The sequence below is a fragment of the Lepus europaeus genome, chromosome X, assembly GCF_033115175.1.
Source record: "Lepus europaeus isolate LE1 chromosome X, mLepTim1.pri, whole genome shotgun sequence".
In the NCBI taxonomy this organism is placed as follows: Eukaryota; Metazoa; Chordata; class Mammalia; order Lagomorpha; family Leporidae; genus Lepus; species Lepus europaeus.
Genome location: NC_084850.1, coordinates 116,067,788 through 116,091,762, shown reverse-complemented (window position 1 = coordinate 116,091,762; position 23,975 = coordinate 116,067,788). Strand labels below are relative to the sequence as shown.

Sequence of the window (23,975 nt, the reverse complement as noted above, 5' to 3'; positions counted from 1 at the left end):
ATTAGCAATGAGCTGAACTGGAAATGGAGCAGCCAGGGCTCGAACTGGTACCCATATGGGACGCCAGTGCTGCAGGCAGTGGCTTAACCTGCTGGCCCCATAATCTACTTTTTGTAAAAGCACATGCCATCCCTCAATTTCCTTTGTGATCTATAATATTTGATGGGCATTTAATGAGATGATTGTTTATGTGTCTAAACATGTTTATTCTTACATAATTCCAAATGTACACCATTTGAATCTTAAAAATACTTTATCATTTTAATTTTTATTTATTTAATTTTTAGTATTTAATGAGTATATACTATATGTCAGACACTATACATGTAGGACATAGCATGTAACCAAAACAGACATGATCCCTGTACTCTTGTCAAGTGAAATGCTAATGTCTATGTAATAGACTAAGATAATAGAGTTTATCCTCACAGCTTGAGGATCTTGTGCAGTGCTGGCTCTCAAACTCTTTGGGTGCTGCTCATCTCCCCTAGCTTGCCTTACCATTTCCCTTTGTTGTTTCTAATCTAGAAACCTGATGTTTCTGTCCTCAACCTGGCAAACCCCATTAACAGAAAGTTGTGAGAGATGAAAGGGAAAATTGCCTGATGATTTATAGAGTAAGAAATGTCACATTTACAACTTCCTCATGCATTTCTGTTGTCCAGACTATTCAGCTAGAAGTGATCATTCTTTCAAAATCTTAATGCTGCCCTCATTACTATTTGGATGGGAGCAAATTATTTGAAAGTAAAAATACAGTGAAAGGTTACATGGTATAAGGAATTTTCAATTAACATTAGATTAACATTCAATTTCCACTGTCAAATTTTTCTCACTTTTGATACTATTTTAAAATGTCTTATTATTTTAAAACATTACCTTTTCCATTTTAACAAATGGCACTGCTTTTTAAAATTTTCATTTTGTTATCTGTAACTGCAATAAGGAAGGTGGGAATAGGAAGATCAGGTGTCTTGCCTACAGCTTTACCTTCTGTTAATCAACCTTGCCCCCATTCTCCTTACACCTGGAAATTTTCCCATCATTTCTCTTATAGGATCACTAAGAATCAATTGATGAATGATGAATAAAATAAAAATGCAATACATATTAAGGGTCTTCAAAAAGCTCATGGAAAATACATATTAAGAAAAATGCAACTACTACAGAACATGCCTGTGACTATAGACTTGTAGTTCAGGCCACCGAAGATTAGAGATGGGACACGGGCACTCCCTTGACTTGCATCCTCTGGTCTGCTTTAACACAAACCAGGAGGAAAAGAAAGCTTGGCATCAGAAGCAATGGGTGGCAGGCCTATTAATGGCTGATCTGTACAGTGATCTGCCCTCAAGGAGACCCAACAGGCCAGTCCACTGCAGTGGCTTTCAATGTGGTAAGCCTGGCCTTCAGCAGAAGTCAGCTTGTGAAGAGCCCTGGCAGCTCTGCCAAGAGTTGGATCACTGGAAATGGACCTGCCCTGGAGTCGAAGGATGCCCAGGTCAGAGCCACAGATCTTATTGGCTCTAAGCTGAAAAGCCCTTCACTCAGCCCAACTTCCAAAGTGACCACTGCAGCTGAGGGGATGGTCAAGTAGGGTCAGCAACATTGCAGGCAGAACTGTAAATTTCTTGTTAGAGATGCCACCTGCCTTTACCTGGCCAGCTCTCCTCCCAGGCCAGCCAAATAATGAAAGTCAACAGAGTGCCTTCCCCTAGGAGGTTCACACCTCCCTTAGGATATACCCCATGTGAAGAGATAGATAGGCCTGGGCCTCTGAATTTACAAGGCCTAAAGCCCACCAGATTATTATCAAGCCCCTTCTATCAGGTTCTATTTGCCTCTCAATCAGAAAAATTACTTGTAGCTTAGACAGCACCTTTCTTAGCTCCTCTAATAATGACTCTGTCCTTTGTTCTAGGCCCTGTCTAGTGCACTTGGGCCTCATTCCTTTGTAATTATAACCTCTACCACCAATGGCTCTACTCCCAACCTGTGTGTACTGATGGTCCTCTTCCCCACTTAATGCTGTATAATTGTTCAGACCTGGTTAAGGCCACTCTTAGGATCATTGGTTACTATCCTCACTCTGTCTTTTATGACCTTGTCTAAATATGATCAGAGTCGGCAAACTTGGAAGGCTTCCATAAGCTTGGCAACTCATGACGACAGCCTAGGATGGTTACTGGCGCCATAAACTAGAGTGTCAATTTGTTGGGTCAACAACAGGAGCCACTGTGCAGTTGCTCCTCATGTGGGATCTCTGTCCTTAATGTGCTGTACATTGTGATTTAATGCTATAACTAGTACTCAGACAGTATGTTTCACTTTGTGTTTCTATGTGGGTGCAAACTGTTGAAATCTTTATACTAAATTGATCTTCTGTATATAAAGAGAATTGAAAATGAATCTTGATGCAAATGGAAGGGGAGAGGGAGTGGGAGAGGGGAGGGTTGCGGGTGGGAGGGAAGTTATGGGAGGGGGAAGCCATTGTAATCCATAAGCTGTACACTGGAAATTTATATTAAATAAAAGTTAAAAAAAATGCATGTGCTTCAAAAATTATGCCAAAATAATATTTATACTTTTTAAAGGAGGAAGAGGGGTGGGGGGGAGGAGTAGGAGGAGAGGGAGTGGGAGGGGGGAGAAGAGGAGAGAGGGAGAGGGGGAGAGGGGGAGGAGGAGGGGAGGGGGAGGGAGAGGGGGAGGGAGAATTCTGCATTACTTGTAAACAGGAGACTGCAGCTGGAACCAGATATCAAACTCTGGTACTCTGATATGGGATTAAAGTATCTGAACCACTAGGTCAAATACTTGCCCCTAAATGTATCTTTAAATTCCATTTTTCAAGAACATTTTTGAGCCATCCTTCTATATACAATGGAACACTGTCTATCCACATAACAGATGAATTCCTAATATTTGTTACAACATGGATGGAACTGAAAGACAAGTGAAATAGCTAGGCACAGAGAAGCTACACATTATCTCACTTATGGAATGTTTCTAAATTGTCTCATAGAAGTGAAAAGTTGAATGGTGGTTAAAAGAGGTTGGGAGATAAGTAGGAACAGGGAGGGTATGGGAAGGTTGGTCAATGGATATTAAGTCATAGGTTGGAGAAACAAGAAAGAGAATTATTTTCACAAGAAAAATAAAAGAAAAAAAATAAATGTTGAGGAGAAAGATATCCTCACCCTGATTTGAACATTGCAGAATGTATACATGTATTGAAGCATCACGTGGTACTCCAAAATTACACTCAATTTTAATGTGTCAATTAAGAATAAAATATTAGACACTTAAGATAATCTGTTTTATAGTTCTCTCCAAGTAGACGACACTCTGAAACATCTGAAATTTTACCTTGCACCTGCTAGCATCTTTACGGAAGACTATGGATTCTAGTCTGTATGGTTTTAAATGTGTGACTATTAATTTTGAAAAGGAAGGAAATATTGATAAAATAATACACATTTAGAAAAAAACACTTCCTGTGATATTCTTGCCTTATAAAAGGATCATAGCAATGGCAAACTCCTGATACCTATTCATGACGAAAATATGGTAAAAGTTCAGGGTCAGACTTTTGACACTGTTTCTACATTAGCTTTCCTTTAGTTCAAGGGTTGGCCTACTTTTTCTGTGAATGACCACATAGTAACTGTTTTAGGCTTTGTGGACCATGTAGTCTCTATCATAACTACTCAACTCTGCTATTGTAGTACAAAAGTAGGAAAAACAATAACCAAACAAATGGAAGTTACTATATTCTAACAAAACTTTATAGATATAGGCATGTGAATTTCATGTACATGTCATGAAACCTTGCTCTTCTGATTTTTTTTCAATCTTTGGATTGTACAAAAACAGGTGGCAAAATGGATTAGGCCCATTAGCCATAGGATCATCTAGCTCTAATTTATCTTCCGCTTTGCAAAATAATTAAACTTTTCAGCATTCTTCCCTAATAGGAAGTTCATGAAGTTTTCTAGAATTGGGGTAGTCTCTATTAGGTTGGATATTTTGATAGCTCCCTTAGTAATGTTAGTCCTGTTGATGACCTTGGACCCAAATGATGTCCAAATTCTCAGGAAAAGTGCTTGTCCATTTTACTGATAGTCCTAGATGCCTTGAAAACTAATCAAGAAACAGAGAAAGGAATGTTGGGCCTTTATATTCTTGTTCATAACAAGAGAAATAGAAACATTTCAGAGTCCACAGCTTCCGATATTATAACCACATCCAATGATGAACAGATACATTTACTCTGCTAATGATTCTATCTGAATAGACACATTCTTAGGGCAATAGAACCTGCATTGCTACCACAAAAATGCCCACTTACTTTGGTTCTGTTTTGAGAGACAGTCTCAATTCTTAGCCTGTGCCATTCATTTGCCTTATTCTATTTCCACAATGTAATTGCTGTTAAGAATCAATCATTCATACTGTAATGCTGCTAATGATACCCAGAAAACCAAGTTGATCTTCTAAGGTCCCTGTCTTTTTGCTCAGTCAGAGGATGTGTTTCTGGCTGATGCTTAACTAGACCAGGCAAACAGTGCCCATATTCTTTTGAAATTAGTAATTTCCTATAGGTAAAGTCTTTCTTAATTACTAAGACTTATCTCATAGAACTTGGCTGCACAAGAATCTAAAAGTCAAAATCCCAATGATTTGACTTTTTTGTATATTGTATTTTCTTATGTTCCTAAATATTAGACACATGGGAAGTATACAGAGTATGCGGGGAACCGCAGGCTGGCCACCTGTGAGAACCTCCTCATCTACATAGTTTGCAGCAATCGGTCGACCACAAGGCCTACGAAAACAACCAGGTGAAACAGATGAAACAGAATGGACTCTGTTGTTTAACTAGGAAGAACCAGGTGAAACAGATGAACTTTCCACCTGAGGCTATACGCGCCCTTTCATCTGATTGGACGATATCAGCATAAAGGGACACTGGGATCTGGGCGGGCGGGCGCGGCTGCAGCCCCTATTTTTTTCTCCTCTCCCCACTTTCCTTCTGCCCCCACAAGTAAAAGTTCCTTGAGAACCGATGAACAGTGACCGTGTCGTGACTGCGTTGGACCCTCGCTGGCGAGGGTCCGACAGAGTATAATTAATTCTGTATTTATAAGCCATCTTATGGAATGAAATATTTTAAAAATTTACTTCCTATACCCATCTCATAAATTCTGCCCTTGTATATACAGAAAAATTCCTGTTCTGTGCTCATTTGAAAAATCCATATGCATGTCTATTTTTAGTTTATGTTCCATGTATTAATAAACAATGTATAATGTTTTAAAATACATTTTAATCTTTGAGTACATGGAGTCACACTGAATCCTTTAAGGTGTTTCCAATTTTACTATATATTTTAAGGAGCCTGAATTTAATTAATTTATTTTTTTTGACAGGCAGAGTTAGACAGTGAGAGAGAGAGAGAGATAGAGAGAAAGGTCTTCCTTCTGTTGGTTCACCCCCAAAATGGCTGCTACGGCTGGTGCGCTGTGGCAGGTACGCTGCAGCCAGCCTGCTGCACCAATCCGAACCCAGGAACCAGGTGCTTCCTCCTGGTCTCCCTTGCGGGTGCAGGGCCCAAGGACTTGGGCCATCCTCCACTGCTTTCCCAGGCCACAGCAGAGAGTTGGACTGAAAGAGAAGCAACTGGGACAGGATCTGGTGCCCCAACCAGGACTAGAACCCAGGGCTCTAGGCGAAGGATTAGCCTAGTGAGCCGTGGCGCTGGGTGGAGCCTGAATTTTATAATATACCTTTCATGGTTACAGGCAAAAAAAAAATCCTTGTTAGGAGTGTGTGTATGGCACTAAAGGTAAGACCTCACTTGGGACAGTCCCATTTCATATTTGAATGCTGTAGGCCCAGCTTGTCTCCAAATTCCAGCTTCATGCTAATAAACACCCTGGGAGGTAGCAGGGTAGTTTAATCCCTTCCATTCAGGTTGAGGGACTTGGATTGAGTTTGCATTTCCTGGTCTGATCTGTTGCAAGCACTCGGGGAATGAACCAGTGTCTAAGAGATTTCTATATCTTTCTCTGCCTTTCAAAAATTATTAAATAATCTTACAGATTAAATCTGGTATCATATTCATAGCTGCTTCGGTGGTTACCAATATGGATAATATTATAATCCCTGGGTCACTTAGGAAATACCATAGCCAAAATAGTGAGGTGACATGTGCAATAGAGTATTGTGGAATCTGGCTCTCTTTTTTCCTCACAAAACTCAAGTGTCGTAGATCTACATAGAAGGGGCTGGTTTACCCAGTACTCAGAAGGATTTTTATATACAACATTCATATGTCTATAACAAGCAACACCATGAAAACTTGATTCAAATCTTGGTATTAGATTCATTTTCCTCACCTTCATAGTATAAAGAAAACTGAACTTTAAAGATTCCAATCCTTTCAATTTAGGATAGGAATCCCCCACCACTTATGTAACATGCTTATTAAAAGACAAACCCTAAAGGTCTTATATTTCATGAATATTTAGTGAAATCCATATTACACAACTAGTGGCAGGCATATTGCTTTAAAAGACAACTCTTCTGTTTGACTAATAGCAGTATTGCTCCCAAACTCTTTGCTGTTTTTATCTTGAAAGGTATATTCTAGTTTTCTCACATTACTATGGTGTCAAATGACTACATTTAGACAGCACTACCATGGTTGATTACTCTATTAGTGATATTTCATGCTCCCTAGAAACTAGTTTTCCTTCACATTTTGTAGACCATCATCAACTAAGACTGTTTATGAATCTTATTTTCAAAGTCTTTTATTGCTAAAATAATAGTTCAACTGTTTTCAAATACATTTATTCACTGAGGGAGGGATACAGCTTCCTAGAGAAGTCAAGATACTTCCAAATTGCAGATGGTGAGTTTTTCTTCCTTCATTTGTGCTTGGTACTAAAACGCTTCAGTTGCCAATTTATTTGTCACAGCTCAAACAGGAAACTCTGTGTTGGTAAAAATAATCTGGATACTGAAGTCTTTTATCTTTTAGTGTTATGGCATAAAGTCCCTCTTTCAACTTCAATATAAGGCAAAATAGACAGATGTATTATTAGGTGGGAACAAACTGAATTTTTTTGTGATTTATTTATTTGAAAGGCAGAGTTACAGACAGGCAGAGGCTGAGAGTGAGAGAGAGAGAGAGAGAGAGAGAGAGAGAGAGAGAGCGCGAGAGCGAGCAAGCAAGCGAGCCAGGGAGAAAGAGAGGGGGAGGGGCCTTCCATCCACTGGTTTATTCCCCAAATGGCAGCAATGGCCTGTAGGCCAATCCGGAGCCAGGAGCTTCTTACAGGCCTCCCACATGGGTGCAGGGCTCAAGGACTTGGTTCACCTTCCACTGCTTTCCCAGGCCACAGCAGAAAGCTGCACTGGAAGAGGAGCAGCTGGGACTTGAACCTATGCTCACAAGGATGCCTGCCCTGCAGGCGGCAGCTTTACCAGCTACAACTCAGCACAGGCTCTCAATCTGGATTTCTTAAAGATGAAGAACACAGAATAAACCATTTTCCCTATATCCAAAGAGGAAAACTTTAAATTTCTGGTGCCTAATTCTACTTAAAAGTTCAGATGCAGGGCCAGCATCGTGGTGTAGTCAAAGCCGCCCCCTGTGATGCCGGCATCCCACAAGGGCACCAGTTCTTGTCCTGGCTGCTCCACTTCCAATCCAGCTCCCAGCTAATGGTCTGAGAAAGCAGCAGATGGCCCAAGCGCTTGGGCCTCTGCACCCACGTGGGAGACCTGGATGAAGCTCCTGGCTTTGGCATGGCCTAGCCCTGGCTGCTCCAGCCTTTGGAGGAGTGAACCAGTGGATGGAAATACTCTCTCTTTCAAACTAATAAATAAATCCTTAAAAATGTTCAGGTGGAGGCATTCATATCCATGGATGATTTTATAGGATTATCTATTTCCTTTGAGCAATTTGAAATGTGAAAATAATGACTTCAAAAAAATGACTTCAGAAAATTTTAGGTTTCTGCTCCAATATTCTTTCCTTCCACTGAACTGCTGTTCCTGAATGGCACTCAGGCACTACGCTTTTCTCTTGCATGGAGGCATACTAATGGAAAAAGTGGTGACATTTTTTTCTTATATTCATTATTTGAACAACAGTACTTTCTCCTTCATGGTCCCTCTAATTTTTTTTTTTTTCTTCTGGATCCAAGTTCTAATGAAAACCTCTTAAACTAGTAGTAATTTAAATTGTATTTTAATGGTCATTTTGCTAATTTGGACAATTTCAGTCACATAAATACATTTATTTCTTTGATTTGTCTGCTAGAAATCTCAGTACCATATCTGTGGATTTATTCTTATCTACCCATTCTACTGTCCATGAGATATTTTGATATTTTGGACATTTTTTGTATAGTTTTTACTATTTTCCTACTATAATTTCCCCACTTCCCAGTTTTCTAGTTTATTTGTGCCTGCCCAGGTGTGTCATATGTATCTCTTTAAACAACTTTTAAAATAAATTAATACACTATATAATATCAGCTATTAATTTATAGCATTATATAAAATCTATATATTTAATAAATAAAATAATATACTCTAAAATAAATATTTAATTGTAATCAATACACTTAAAATTATGCTTTGGATGAACTAAAGATCAATCATCATTTCAGATAAATGAAATTTTTGTGTATTAGAATATGTTTCCCTAGATGTTAACAACTTTTCTTATCCAAGTAAATAAAATGTTCTTGGATCAATAGAAGAGAAATTCAGTATAAATTCCAAATTATGTGATAATAATACCTTCACATTCAAGAAATTGTATGTATGTATATGTATGTAAATTTACATATGAGGTGAATATGGAAAAGTTTTACATATAAACAATTTAAAAACAAAAATAATTAAGTACATCTATATTTATCTCCCATCAAAAACACTCAGAATAATTACAAAGTATATTTAATGTATTTCATTTAAATGATCACTCAATTTTTTAAAAAATTCTGGTATTTTTACTTTGCAACAGCTGATGAGATGGCATGAATTAAGTTCTCTGTCTTCCAAGAAAGTATGGGAAATGGGAATGTGGTGAGGAGTCAGACAGTATCACCTATGAGCACTTGTTTTTTAATTTTTTTAATTTAATTTTTATTATTATTATTATTTTTACAGATAGAGTTAGACAGTGAGAGAGAGAGAGAGACAGAGAGAAAGGTCTCCTTTCCGTTGGTTCACCCTGCAAATGGCCATTACGGCCGGCGCACTGCACCAATCCGAACCCAGGAGCCAGGTGCTTCCTCCTGGTCTCCCATGTGGGTGCAGGGCCCAAGCACTTGGGCCATCTTCTACTGCTTCCCCAGGCCACAGCAGAGAGGTGGATTGGAAGAGGAACACCCGGGACTAGAACCTGGTGCCCATATGGGATGCCAGCGCTGCAGGCGGAGGATTAACCTAGTGAGCCATGGCGCCGGCCCCCATGTTTTTAATATTAAATTAGAATACTAATAATCTACATGATTATATTAATAATTATAATATTAAATTCTTAAAATAATTGTCTGAATTGTGACTTTTAACCCTGTAGAGCAAAGGAAGTTTCAAAGAAACTTGTAAAGCCTCCACATGAATTGTTTAGAATGCATGTAACATGTAAATGTGTAGTTCTCACTTGACCACTGAAGGATCTTTATCATTAAGAGTTTAGTATAGCCATTGTAATCCATAAGCTGTACTTTGGAAATTTATATTCATTAAATAAAAGTTTTAAAAAAAACAAAGTAAAAAAAAGTTTAGTATTTCAAATAATCCAGGAATATAAGAAATGTCATTTTTCTAAACTTTTGCTCCTATTAGACTTCAAATTAGATGGTTCCATGGACTTATGAAAAACAAATCCAGACAGATTTAGTAAACGTCTCCAGATTACTCAAGTCTTCTATTTGACAAGGATCATGTATATAATTTGTAGATTTCATTCTCTTACATATTGTAATAATTTCATGGTGAAGCTAATGCGAAGATACTACACTAGGTTACTTAGTCTCAATGGCTTCATGAAGACTCTGGGATATAGAATTCATTTGTGGCACACTTTTTAAGAATTCTCTTAAATTGTAATAAAGTGTTTCTCAAACTTCCTTCACATTTAGCTCTATTATGCACTGTTATGGTCGCTTCTCCATTGTATCTGTAAAGCTACTCTATCAGTGGAGGCTAAAATGTATACCCTGCAAAATTCATATGATAGAATCTTAATTGCCAGAACCAAAGAATGTGACCCTAAATGGAGATGGGGCCTTTAAAGAGGTAACTCTGTTAAAATTACATCATTGAGATGGTCCCTGATCCAGTCTGAATGGTGTCCTTTACAAGAAGAGAAATCTGGGACTGCATATGTACAGAAGGAATGGCATGTGAAGATACAAAACAGCAACTCAGCAAAGCAAGGAGAGAGGCCTCAGAAGAAAATATTCATGATGACATCTTGATCTTGGACTTGCAGTCTCCAGAACTACGAGAGAATAAATTCCTGTTGTTTAAGCCACCAGTCTGTGATACTCTGTTATAGCAGCCCTAGAAATCTAATATACCAGCTCAATGTGCAATGAGCAAAGATGTCATCTATGGTGATAATGGGGAGAGCACCGAAAAGAAAATCTGGATGATTTTCATGAATCCCTGATATGCATTACTACTTGACCCATGCATGTTTTACTATATCTCGTACCTCAATGGATCTAAATATTTTAGTTTTTGTTACAGCTAGTGGGTATTTATGCTAAGAACTCCTATTAGTTCAGATACATTTTATAAATGAGAGAGAGGGAGTAGAGGGAGGGAGGGAGGGAGGGGGAAAAAAGTGAGAGAGAGAGGGTGGATGGGAGGGAGAGGTCATGCAGGCCTTTTTCTCCCTTTATCCAATGATGTAAAAGCCAGGGGTAACACTGCTCTGGCCAATAACTGATAACTGTCCTCCAGAATGCATTCTCTCTTTATTCATTGTAGTACAATATCATTTCAGGAGGATACATGCCAACTCGAATAGAGACTGTAATTTGTCACCCTCTCTGGAGGTTAGGTATGGTTATATGACTATCATGGAGATTTCATAATATATCCTTAAAACAGATCTGATATTCTTCCTCATTATTTTCTCCTTTTTTATAGGCTAGAATAAAGGTCTGGCAGTATGAGAAATTTTTACCCAGGAAATATAAATACACATGAATTTCATGAACTGAATCTATCTCCCTTATCCTGTGCTGCCTACCTTATGAGATAGAGAAAATGCCTCTACCTTCTCTGAGCCACTGTATTTTTGGCTTTTTTCTTACACTAGCCCAACCTGCATCTGAGCATGTAACTGTTGTTGGTTTAATTTAACTAATCACTTAGAAAAGTAAACTATGTTTGAATGATAAGGTAAAGATAAAAGTAATGCAATCTTTATCTGGAAATCCGTGTATTCCTTACTAACTCAATCTCAAAACTTAATTTCATTTACTACAATTTATTTGAAAGCATTTTATAAAATAAAATTTTAGTACTAGAAAAGCTATTTTCAGTTTTGATTATGTTATACTATTTCAAATTTTCAGATAGTACACTTAAATTTCCCAAATTTTCATCCTTTGGCTAATCACAGTGAATTAAAAATAACGCAAAGAACTTTTTAAAAATGATATGAAGTATATGAATGTTCACTAATTAAAAAAATCAAGGGGATGGGTATGCTGATTTATTTTTTAATAGGCTTTAATTGTCTTGGCAAAACTGAGGTGAAAACATGTTATTAACTATTTCTTTTGTATCAATGCATTTTCAAGTAATCAAGTAATGAATCAACTGTAAAGAAATTTTATGCTATGAGTGCCTTGACCTGAAATTCTAGGCAGAAATAAATGTTTGATTGGCTGTCAGAGAAATGGCAAGAATTTATTAGCTGAGGATGAAATGAGGCCCTGTACCCTTTGGTGATGGAAATGATAGCATCTGTACACATCCCTTGAGATTCTTTTCGATTGTGACCTTGACAATCTGCTAATCTTACAAGTCCTATCCAGCCCAACTGTCAGCAGTCTCTGTGTCCTTGACCTCTTTGTGGTTTGGGGTGGGGCCAGAGGGTTGGGGGAGATGTGGAGGGAGTCTATATGGGCAGTTTAGTCTTAGGAAATCTAATAAAACAGTCTCATTTCTGGGGTACATTTATAACTAGTGATATATACACAACTGTAGAATTTTTATTTTTAATTGACTTATAAAATAATTTTATAAATTCATGGGGTTCAGTGTAATGTTTTGATACATGTACATAGTGTGTAAAGATCAAATCAGGGTATATTGGCATTTTAAGGACTTACCCATAACCTAGCTAATTCTAAGCAAGCTTTAGGTAAATGTTTGTAAAGCTTCCCATTGTTTTCTTGTTTGATCCTGAAATATACAATTAACCTACTGGTTATAATATATGAGAAAGAGAAAATAGAAAATATTTATAATTTTACTATTGTTATGCCTTAATAGTTCCTTATAAAACCACATAACTCTATATATTTACATGTTAAAATAATCTTCAGTGATCTGTGTTTTACCTTTCCCCAGGCAACTTCAGCATCCAAATTACTAGGCATTCCTTCAACTGCTGATCTCTTTGTCAATTCCGTATCTGTAGCCGCCAGCCATTCTGTCAAGGCATTCATTTCCTTTCGCATCTTACGGGACAATTTCAAGCATTTCTCCAACTGTTGCTTTCTTTCTGTTACCTGAAATGAACGATAACAAAATATAATTTGATTCACTTTTCAATTCAGGTTTACTTACAGGCACTTAATTGGATCTTTTGTATTTGTATGATTTAAAAATAACCATTTTCCTACATTTTAAAATCTTTTTTAGACAAAATCATATGTCCTGAATATCAATAGTAAATAAAGCAAAATGGACAAGTGGGACTGACTCCATCAAAATAAGATTCTGCAAAACAAAGGAAACAAGACTGAAAAGGTGACCTACAGAATGGAAGGGTTAAATTCTAAAATATATAATGAAATATATAAATATATAATGAAGCCCTATAACTCAATAGAAAATGTAATTACCTGATTTTAAAAGCAAACTATAGGTTTTAATATGTTTCTTCTATTAATAAGTGCCATTGGCCAGCGAAATATAATCTTCCATATAAAAATACTAGATGTCATTAATCATCAGGGAAATAAAAAATTAAAATCCCACAATGAGAAAATGGAGATATCACTTCAAGCTTGTTACAATGGCAATTTACACACACACACACACACACACAGTACTGATGAAGATGGAGAAACCAATAGAACCCTTTCCTCTACAGTGTTGGTGAGAATGCAAAATGGTGCAGCCAAAATGAAAATCAGTAGAGAAGTTTCTCAAAAAATTAAAAATAAAACTATCATATCGTTCAGAAATTCCACTTCTGGTTACTTGACCAAAAGATTTAAAATCATAGGGCCTGCATTATGGCATTAAATGGGTTAAGCTGCTGCCTGTGATGCCAGCATCCCCTATGGGTGCTTGTTCAAGTCCTGGCTGTTCAACTTATGATCCAGCTCCCTACTAATGCACCTGGGAAAGCAGCAGAGGATGGCCCAAGTGCTTGGGCCCCTGCACCCATGTGGGAGACTTGGATGAAACTCCTGGGCATTGCAGCCATTTGGTGAGTGAACCAGTGGATGGAAGATCTCTCTCTCCCTGACTTTCCTTTTCTCTCTGTCATTCTTTCAAATAAAATAAATAAATCTCTTTTTAAAAAGAGAATTAAAATTACAATCCCAAAGATATATAGCATTCCCCTATTCTTTGTGGTATAAGTCACAATATCCAAGATATAAATTAAAAAAAAAAAACTACCAAAATATCCATTTACACATGAATGAAAGGAGATAATGTGATTTTGTTATGGGCTAGGTTTAGGGCCAAAATTAATTTCCCAGGTTCTTGCCTGTTATTTAGAGAAGAATTCTAAATGTCGCCCTAAACATCATGTGGTATGATAAATTTTATTTACAAAGTGAGGAAAATACACAGGCCCATTAGGGCTTTATTAAGGGAGAATGGGGCCAAAGAAAGGGAATTATCATACCCTGCTCTGCTAGTCCTGAGTCCACATGGAACAGAGAGCGTGATTCCATTCTTTCTACCTTTTTTGAGCTTGGAAAAACTCAAGTGTTTATGTGGTACCATCCCCACGTCCAAGGTAAGAGGAGGTACTTCCTGGGGACGGGTCCCCTGATTGACAGGCAGATGAACATGACAACACAAAGTGAAAGAGGTGTGGCTTCCAGCTCATGGACTTAAAATTATCTAATCTTCACATCAGATTCTACATACAAAGAATTATATTCAGTCTTGAAAAATGACAGTGGGGATTAACCTTGGAACATTATGCTAAATGAAATAAGCCAGTCATGGAGGACAAATACTACATGATACCACTTGTATGAGTCATCTAAAAACTATCCAAAACATACAACCAAAGTGTAGAATAATGGTCAATAATGGTTGTAGAGACAAGGGAATGGAGAGCTGATAATCAATTGGCATAAACTTCCAGCAATTCAATATGAATGTATTCTATAGAAATGTGTAGCACTGCACCTATAGTTATCACTATTTTATCAATTCATAAAACTTAGTTGAGGACAGATCTCATTTTAAGTGTTCTTACTACAACAAAGTATATTTTTACAAAAATTCAAATAAAGACAGTCTAGGGCAGGCAAGATCCTTTGTCCAAAATATAGTATCATGTATCAACTGTCATGGTAGAAAGGAATGCGCTAAATAAAACATAATTGATAGCCAAGGTTTGTAATGAATATAATGATATAAGTTAACTTAAAAGAAGATCTGTTTCTTATAGAAAATTGAGTCATTTTTCAGGGAGTTGAGCAAGAAGTACTTATAATCTTTTATATAAATACAAGGCTTGGGGGCTGGTGTTGTGGTATAGCAGGTAAAGCTGCCATATGTGACAATGCATCCCCTATGGGTGCTGATTCATGTCCCGATTGCTCCATTTTTAATCCAGCTCCCTGCTAGTGGTCTGGACAAAGCAGTGGAACATGGCCCAAATGGTTGGGCCCCTGTGCCTATATGGGAGACCCGGATGGAACTCCTGGCATAGGCCTGGCCAAGCCCTACCCTGGCCGTTGCAGCCATCTGGGGAGTGAATCAGTGGATGGAAAGTCTGTCTGTTTCTCTCCTTCTCTTTCTGTAACTATGACTTTCAAAATAAATAAATAAGTCTTTAAACAATGAGGGTTGATCTTGCTCATAGGGGACAAAATTGGAGAAAAAAAATACTGTTTCTTTCAAGAAGCAAAAGAATTCAGATAATATTTATAATGATCAATTTATCCTCTTCTTTAAATTCCTTACTTTTGCATAAAAAATTATGTAAAGAATAGGTCATTTCTACTTAAACATAATTTTATCATGTAATAGGAACAATAAATGAATGTAATAACAAAATTTTTGTTCTTATTAATGGAGAAAATTATTGCTTGATTAGTATTCCTGTTCTCAGTGTTTAAAAGCAAAACTCTCATAAGCAAATTATTCTACATTTGCACCCAGGAAATCAACACATTTATCCACATCCTTTCCAAACATGCCTGTATTCTTTTAAGCTTATGGGTTGGTAGGTTTGATACAAAGTCAAAGACCTCTTTCAAATAGCAGTCAAACCACCAGCAAAGCCTGTCCAATTCCAGATCCTCAAAGGGAAGGTCCTGCGCCTCATACTCCTTAGATTATTCTTCTATATTCCTCATGGTTACTCGAACAAACAAAAGGTTTAACTAAGCAGATTTTACATATTTAAGAAGAAAGGAATGAAAACGTGCAAACCAACAATTATGTGAGAATATATAACTTGTAGAATTCAGACACAGAATCTGGACTCTTAAAATTCATTCCTTCTTTTTTTTTCTTGTGTCATAATTTCATGAAAAAAATAAACTTTTTTCGGTTATGGAGGTGGAGAATCTGAGCATTAAATGTAAATATGTTGTAAATACATGATTCTGCAGAGGCATCATGATTGCATGGTAAGCATGATAGGTTCTGTGCCAGCCAGTGGATGCTAAACTTGCCTATGAACTTGGGGAGGATATCTGATTTTCCTCCGTTTATGAATCTAAAATATCAGATCACCCTACTTAGCACATAGGGCTATTGTGAGGGTTAAATCAGACAATGGTTTGAGAATGCTTGATACTTGATGACACCTCAATCTCTTCCTTACTATTATTTTCCCTTATGGAAAGTTCAATGGAAACCATTTCTAAAGGTACATAGCAAAAATTTTATTTATATTTATTTTAAGGCTTTACAGATAAAGAAATCCAGAAAAAAAAACCAGATCTTAAAATCAGGACTGAAACTGATCTCAAGTATAAGGAAATTGGTTAAAATAATAGAGAAAAAACACAAGTGCATATTTGCACATTATATCCTGACATAACAGGTAACACTCAAAATAAGAATCCAGCCACAGGTAGAAAAATTACCAAAATAGAACATATGTGTAAAGAACTAAAAATGTTACAATAAAAATAAAAACCCCAGAACATTCTTATGCATTCTAAACATCCGACAAAACTAATCAGTTCCTTTAAGACAGATATGTGTACATTTAGAAAATATTTAGTTGCTGAGGGTGCAAATTCATTTTTTACAGATAGTTTTCTTACTTCTATTTCTCCCATAAGGAAAGTAAAGCATCTGCCCTTTCAAATGCAAGGATTTTATTTGTGTATTGGAGAAGAAAAATGCACCTTTATGGTGTGTTTCCATACGCAGTTATTTTTTCAATGCACTAGTAGTTGAAAAGGAATCTAGATTCAATATTTCAAAGAAACCCTGTCTTCCCAGAGCTAATGTATTATTGATTTTTATTGATTTTATTTTGTTTATATCCAGCTAAACAGATTTTTAAAAAACAGGAGACACTGCCATCTTAAGGAAAACTGAGTTTTACATTTATTTATTTATTTTTTTGTTGAGAAGAAAAGATACATTTAAAAGAGTGCCACCTACAGTTTCATCAGTCACTCTTTCATGAACTCTTAAAAGTAGTATATTTTGGGGGATGATGCTAATATTGTTAGTGTTGTATATTTCCATAAAAATCAAAGCATATGGGATCAAAAATTATAGGTATTAATGTGTCAAGGGTAAAAGTTTTAATATTTCTCAATAAAGTTATTTAGATTTATAAATGAACTATTTTTTATTCATTGAATAATTATTGTTTATATTTAAAAATAAAATTATATAAGAAAAGTGTTACTGAGTGAATTGAGCCCTTTCAAAATTTATATGTTGAAACTTTAGCCCCCTATGTTACTGTAGCTTGAATCACTGTATGTAGTTATTAGGAAGTTACTCAGGTTAAATAAGCTCATAATGCTGGGGCTCTAATCAGATAGGACTGTAGTTTTGTATCAGGGGTGGGGAACATCCAACTAGCAAAATCTCTTTGAGTCTGGCCCTGCCAAGGCAACTGCAGGAGGACTCAAAATTAAATAAATCTCTAGCAGGGTAATTTTCAAGTTGATAATTTTGCACGGCCTATGAATAGTGTTACAAATGTTCAAAATGACCCTTGGCAGAAAAAATGTTACGTACTCCTGCTTTATATGAAATTATAGACAAATCTCTTCCTCTTCCTCTCTCTTTTCCTTCCCACTCTATATGTGAGAAAATTAAACAAAATTCAAATCAGAAAAACAATACAAAAGATCAGTGAAATGAAGAGCTGGCTTTTGAAAAAATAAACAAAACTGATATACCATTGGCCCAACTCATCAAACAACAGGAGAAGACCCAAATCAATAAAATCAGAGATGAAAAAGGAAACTTAACAGATACCACAGAAATAAAAGCAATCATCAGGAATTACTACAAAGAGCTGTATGCCAACAAATCAGGGAACCTAGAAGAAATGGAGATTACTGCACACATGCAATCTACCTAAATTGAGCCATGAAGACATAGAAAAGTTAAACAGATCCATTACCAAGACAGAAATTGAATCAGTAATAAAGATCCTCCCAGCAAAGAAAAGCTCAGGACCAGATGGCTTCACTACTGAATTCTACAGACATTTAAAGACGAACTAACTCCAATTCTTCTCAAGCTATTCAAAACAATTGAAAGACAGGGAATCCTCCCAAAATCCTTCTATGAGGCCCACTTCACCTTAATTCCTAAACCAGAAAAAGATACAACAGACAAAGAGAACTATAGGCCATTATCCCTAATGAACATAGATGCAAAAATCCTCAAAATACTAGGTAGCCATCTATAAGTCAGTAAGAGAGCTCTCGTAAGTAAACAAATGAGCCAGCACCTTCTCAAACTTGGATTTCCAGGTTCCAGAACTTTGAGAAATAAATTTTTATTATTTAAGCCATTCTGTCCATTTTATTTTCTTATAGCAGCCAAAGCTTACAAACAGGTAACATGTACTGAATTAGGGCAAATTCAATGATGTAAATTCTGAAGATGAGTAAAATAGAAGGCTTCTTTTATATTTTATATACATGTATACACACACACACACCTGTGTGTATGTGTGTCTGTATGTGTGTGTTTGTGTGTGTGTGTGTGTGTGTGTAAAGAGCAGACTAAGATGACCTCTATTGCCTTTGGTTTCCCCACCAAAAATCATTACTGAATCTGATTTGAAGGTCAAATTGATGGTCATTATTTTCTCAGACAAGGAATACATGACTTAAGACATTTCTATTTGATGGTATTTATACATGATTCCAAAATCTTAATTATTAATGTTTCTAAATTAACATTTACTTCAAAAATAAACTTCCGCCCTATGTTTTTCCTGTATTCAGTCATGCTGTGAAATGAAGATTTCTTAGTACTTCTTTAATTTTGCTTTAATGATATTTATTACTAAGTGCCAAATGGTTAAAGCAAAGCTAAGCTCTAAAATATGTGTTTTCAGGGATAAATAAAGTTCATATCATTTTGAGAGTCATCCAATTCTTAATAATAATCGAGGGTACTAATTGTCTTCTAATGTCATTTTTTGGTATTACATTCTAAATAATTTATTCTATGTTATTTTATGTTAAATTTACTTTTGCAAGGGCAAAAATTTTGTGAAATTAATTTTTGGCAAAGAAAAGGCAAGGCAATAATTCATGTTTGAAAAGATAAACTGATAAAGCCCTTTCTTAAATATTTTCTTAAAAGATAACCATCAACACATTATCTTGCTGTAAGACACACAACTCAAGTTATAAACTATGAAGTGTAAAGAGAACACATCTCTGTAATCGCATAAATCATAGCACTGAGATTATTTTCAGATATTAATTAATCTGTAATTGATAAGAGCCCAGAGATTATTCAATCTTCTATAACTGATGTTAAATATGGAATAATTAGCATTTGTGAACATCAATAAATACTGGAACTAAACACCAGTTGCAGATTTAACTTTTTTTTCTGTAGTTATCTTTAACACAATGATCAGGTTTTGTTATATATATATGTGTGTGTGTGTGTATATATATATATATATATATACACAGTGTATGTATGTATGTGTGTGTGTATACATGTCTATTATTCCTATATTGGTGGACTATGCAAACAGTTAAAATGTACTTTAAGATTATCAGCATGCTTTGCTACTAATTCGATATCATCCCCAAATGGCCACAATTACCAGAGCTGTGCCCTTTCAAAGCCAGGAGTCAGGAGTTTCTTCAGGTCTCCCATGTGGGTGTAGGGGCCCAAACACTTGGATCATCTTCTACTGCTTTCCCAGGCCATAGCAGAGAGCTGGATTGGAAGTGGAGCAGCCACAACACAAACTGGCGCCCATATGGGATGCCGGCACTGCTGGCAGCAGCTTTACCCACTATGTCACAATACCAGCCCTATATTTTTCATTAACTGGGAGAATCCTTTGTCACAGCATAACAACAAACTCCTTTTCAAAACACATGGCATAAAAATTAGAGGGTTTTTAAAATATGAAAATAAATACTACCAATGTTACTTCCAAATTTCCATTAAGGTGTAAGATTTACTTTCGGTGATACATAAGTTGCAACTCAGGGCTTTAAGATATAACTTTAAATTTATTGTCGTGATAAAATATTACAAATTTACCTCTACATGGTTGTTTCCCAAATATTTAGTGTAAATTGACAATTTTCTCAATGTTGCTCTTTTACTCAATAAAGTTGGGAAGTTGAGTTGTAAATAAAATTCTCCCCAAGGGACTCAGTTCTTTTATTCAGATTGAAATTAAAATGTTGGAACTCTACTTTCATGTTTCTTTCTTTAATTAAAAGAAACTTTTCTTTGAGCAAAAGTTTGCTTATTACTGATTTGTCCTTCTACACTAACTATTGGAAAGATAAAACCATCCCACACTAACTCCTCATTTAAAGGTGTTCACTTAAGGGCTGGCACTTTGGTGTAGCAGGTAAAGCCACAGCCTGCAATGCCAGCATCTCTTACGAGCATCAGTTCATCTCCCAGCTGCTCCACTTCCCATCCAGCTCCACATTAATGGCCTGGGGTAAGCATTCGAAGACAGTCCAAGTGTTTTAGCCCCTGTATCTATGCAGGAGACCTGGATTAAGCTCCTGGCTCCTGGCTTCAGTCTGGCCACACTCTGACTATCGTAGCCATCTGGGGAGTGAGCCAGTGGATCGAAGATCAATCTAACTCAGACCTTCAAAAAATAAAATAAATCTTTAAGTACAAAATGTTCTCACTTATTGTACTTAAAATTAACTTTATTTTACTGAGAAATGGCCATAAATGCCATTAATAAATAAATCACTTTGCTTGCATAAATTAAAGGAAACAAGGTCATATGTAATTATTAATATCCACTAATTATTTCAGATATTCAATAATATAATGAAGTGTTATAACTTTTAAATAAAGAACTGCTACTAAAAGGCCCATGAGAGTCTCACAGGCATGGAAAGCCAAGACACTGTGGCAAAAACAACCTGAATGAAAGGTCTTGGTGAAGAAGACCCCAGCAGAAAGAACGGGCCATCAAACAAGGAGGCATCTTTATCTGAAGGGAGGAAGGTACCTCCACTGTGATATGGCCTTGACTAAATAAGTTCAGAGTTGGTGAACTCAAGAGGCTTCCTTTGCCTCGACAGCTCATGGCAAGAGCCTCGGGTGATTAGTGACTCCATAAATAAGAGTGTCAATTGTTAAATCAACAACGGGAGTCACTGTGCACATGCTCCCCACGTAGGATCTCTGTCCTTAATGTGTTTTACTACGAGAGTTAATGATAACACTACTAGTTGAACAGTACTCTATATCTCGTGTAGTTGTGTGGGTTCAGTCTGTTGAAACCTTTGCTTAGTATATACTAAGTTGATCTTCTGTATATAAAGATAGTTGAAAATGAAACTTGATGAAGAGTGGGGATGGGAGAGGGAGTGGGAGATGGGATGGCTGCAGGAGGGAGGGAGGTTGGGGGGGGGAGTCACAACAATGCAAAAGTTGCACTTTGTAAATTCACATTTATTAAATAAAACACACACACACACACACACACAAAAGAACTGCCACAATGTTAAGACTTTCACTGAGCACTCAAAGTTCTGACAGAAAGTGTAAAAGAATATAAAATGATGGCAGGCAGAGAAAATGCCAGGTCAGTCCTTGATGTTAATATTCTTGCTTTAAGATTTTTTATGATTACAAAATTAGAAATGAGGAAGTTGTACCACCTCTGTATGCAGATGACATGATCTTATATATATGAAATTCTAAAGACACCACCAAAAATTGTCTAGAAATAATACATTAATTCATTCATTAAGGTTGCAGGGCACAAAAACCACAAAGAAAAATAAGTGTTGTGATATACTACCAAGGAATCCAGAAAAAGAATCCAGAGAAAGAAATAAAACAATCCCATATATGACAGGATAAATATATTAGGAGAAAAATTAACCAATCAAGTCAAAGAGCTGTATACTGAAAGCTATAAAAAAGTATAAAATAAATTGAACACAAAAATAAATGGAAAAATAACCCATGTTCGTGGATTACAAAACATTTAGTTAGTCTCCATAGTTCCCAAAGCAATCTACAAAGTCAATGCAATTTACTATCAAAATTCCAATGAAACTTCCCAGTGAAACAGGAAAAAATAATCCTACTATTCACATGAAAACTGGTAATTACATCAGCATGGTATCAACATAAAAACAGAAACCTAGGTTAATGGAACACAATAAAGACCTTAAAATTGAACCCACACCATAACCAAATGATATTTTACAAAAGTTCTAAGAACACACATTGAAAATTGCACAATATTTTAAATAAGTGATTCTTGGAAAATTAGTTGTTCATATGGAAAAAAATGACACCAGATCCTTATCTCATATACAGAAAAAAAACTCAAAAATAATTCAAGACTTAAATGAAGAGCTGAACTTTTGAAATGACTTGAAGAAAACATGAGGGTAATGCTTCAGGCCATTGGAATAAGCAAGGATTTTTTTGGGGGGTTAGAACTACTAAAGCATAGGAAGCAAAGTAAAAAAATCAACAAATGAAATTTCAGAAACCAAAAGTCTTTTGCACAGCCAAGGAAACAATCAGAGGCTGGGAGAAATAGGGGCTGTGGAGAGATAGGGAAAGATTTTTTAATGGGTAACAAGCTACAGTTAGATAGGTGTAAGAAGTTTTGCTTTGTATTGAAAAGTAGAATGACAACAGATAGTGAAGATGTAGTATTAATTCTATAAAAAAACAAAAGAATGTATTTTGAATATTTCACCATAAAGAACTGTTAAATTCATCATGCACTGTATCCATGTGTAGAATCATTACACAGTGTTCCATAAATATGTACAGTTTTTATGTGTTCATTAAAATAACTAGATACAAAAATAATGCTGGGAACATGAATTATCCTCATGCAGAAGAATAAAATTGGATCCTTATTTCAGACATCATTATACTTACTGAAGTAATTCAAAAGACAAATACCATATGTTTTCACTGATCTGTGGTAAGAGTACAAAAAATGTAATGGATAGGAGTGAAATTGACATTCTGAGGTTTGATTATTGTATACAGCCCTTGTCTCCACTATTGAGGAACAGTGTTGTTTTCTATTTTTCCTCTTCTTACTACTTGTTGAAGTCTTTACTTAGTGGAGGGTTAAGCTTATGAGTATAAAATAAACTCAAAGTATGTCACTATAAAAATTAAAAGAAAGAATAGGAAAGGAAGGGGGAGTGTGGGTGCCAGGGAGGATACGTTGGGAAGTATCACTATACTCCTAAATCTGTATATGTGAAATACAGGAAATTTGTTCACCTTATGGAAATAAAAAATTATTACAAAAAATTAACCCTAAGAAAATATCAACTCTGGGGCCAGCACTGTGGCGCTGTAGGTTAATCCTCCGCCTGCAGTGCCAGCATCCTATATGGGCACCAGTTCTAGTGCCTGCTCCTCTTCCAATCCAGCTCTCTGCTATGGCCTGGGAAAGCAGTGGAAGATGACCGAAGTCCTTGGGCCCCTGCCCCAACGGGGGAGACTGGGAAGAAGCTCCTGGCTCCTGGCTTCAGATCGGCACAGCTCAGGTCATTGTGGCCAGTTGGGGAGTGAACCAATGGAGGGAAGACCTCTCTCTTTCTCTCCCCCCCCTCCTCAACCTTTCAAATAAATAAATAAACTATTTTTAAAAAAGAAAATATCAGCTCTATGTAGACTTAAATAAGACCTCAAACTATAAAATGACCAGAAGAGGGGCTGGCGGTGTGGCATAATGGGTAAAGCTGCCACCTACAGTGCCGGCATGCCATATGGGCACTGGTTCAAATCCTGGCTGCTTCACTGCCAAAACAGCTCCTGGCTAATGCACCTAGGAAAGCAGCAGA

At 36.5% G+C, this 23,975-nt stretch overlaps 1 protein-coding gene across 9 annotated transcripts in view; it reads right to left on the bottom strand.

The window, feature by feature from the left end:
* DMD (dystrophin) overlaps nucleotides 1–23,975 on the bottom strand; it is a 2,142,101-nt gene that overhangs the window by 1,283,829 nt on the left and 834,297 nt on the right. For all 9 annotated transcript variants that reach the window (XM_062183372.1, XM_062183374.1, XM_062183379.1 and 6 more), the window contains one exon: nucleotides 12,609–12,779. In XM_062183372.1, the coding sequence (XP_062039356.1) occupies nucleotides 12,609–12,779 (171 nt within the window). The remainder of the gene's footprint in view (nucleotides 1–12,608; nucleotides 12,780–23,975) is intronic.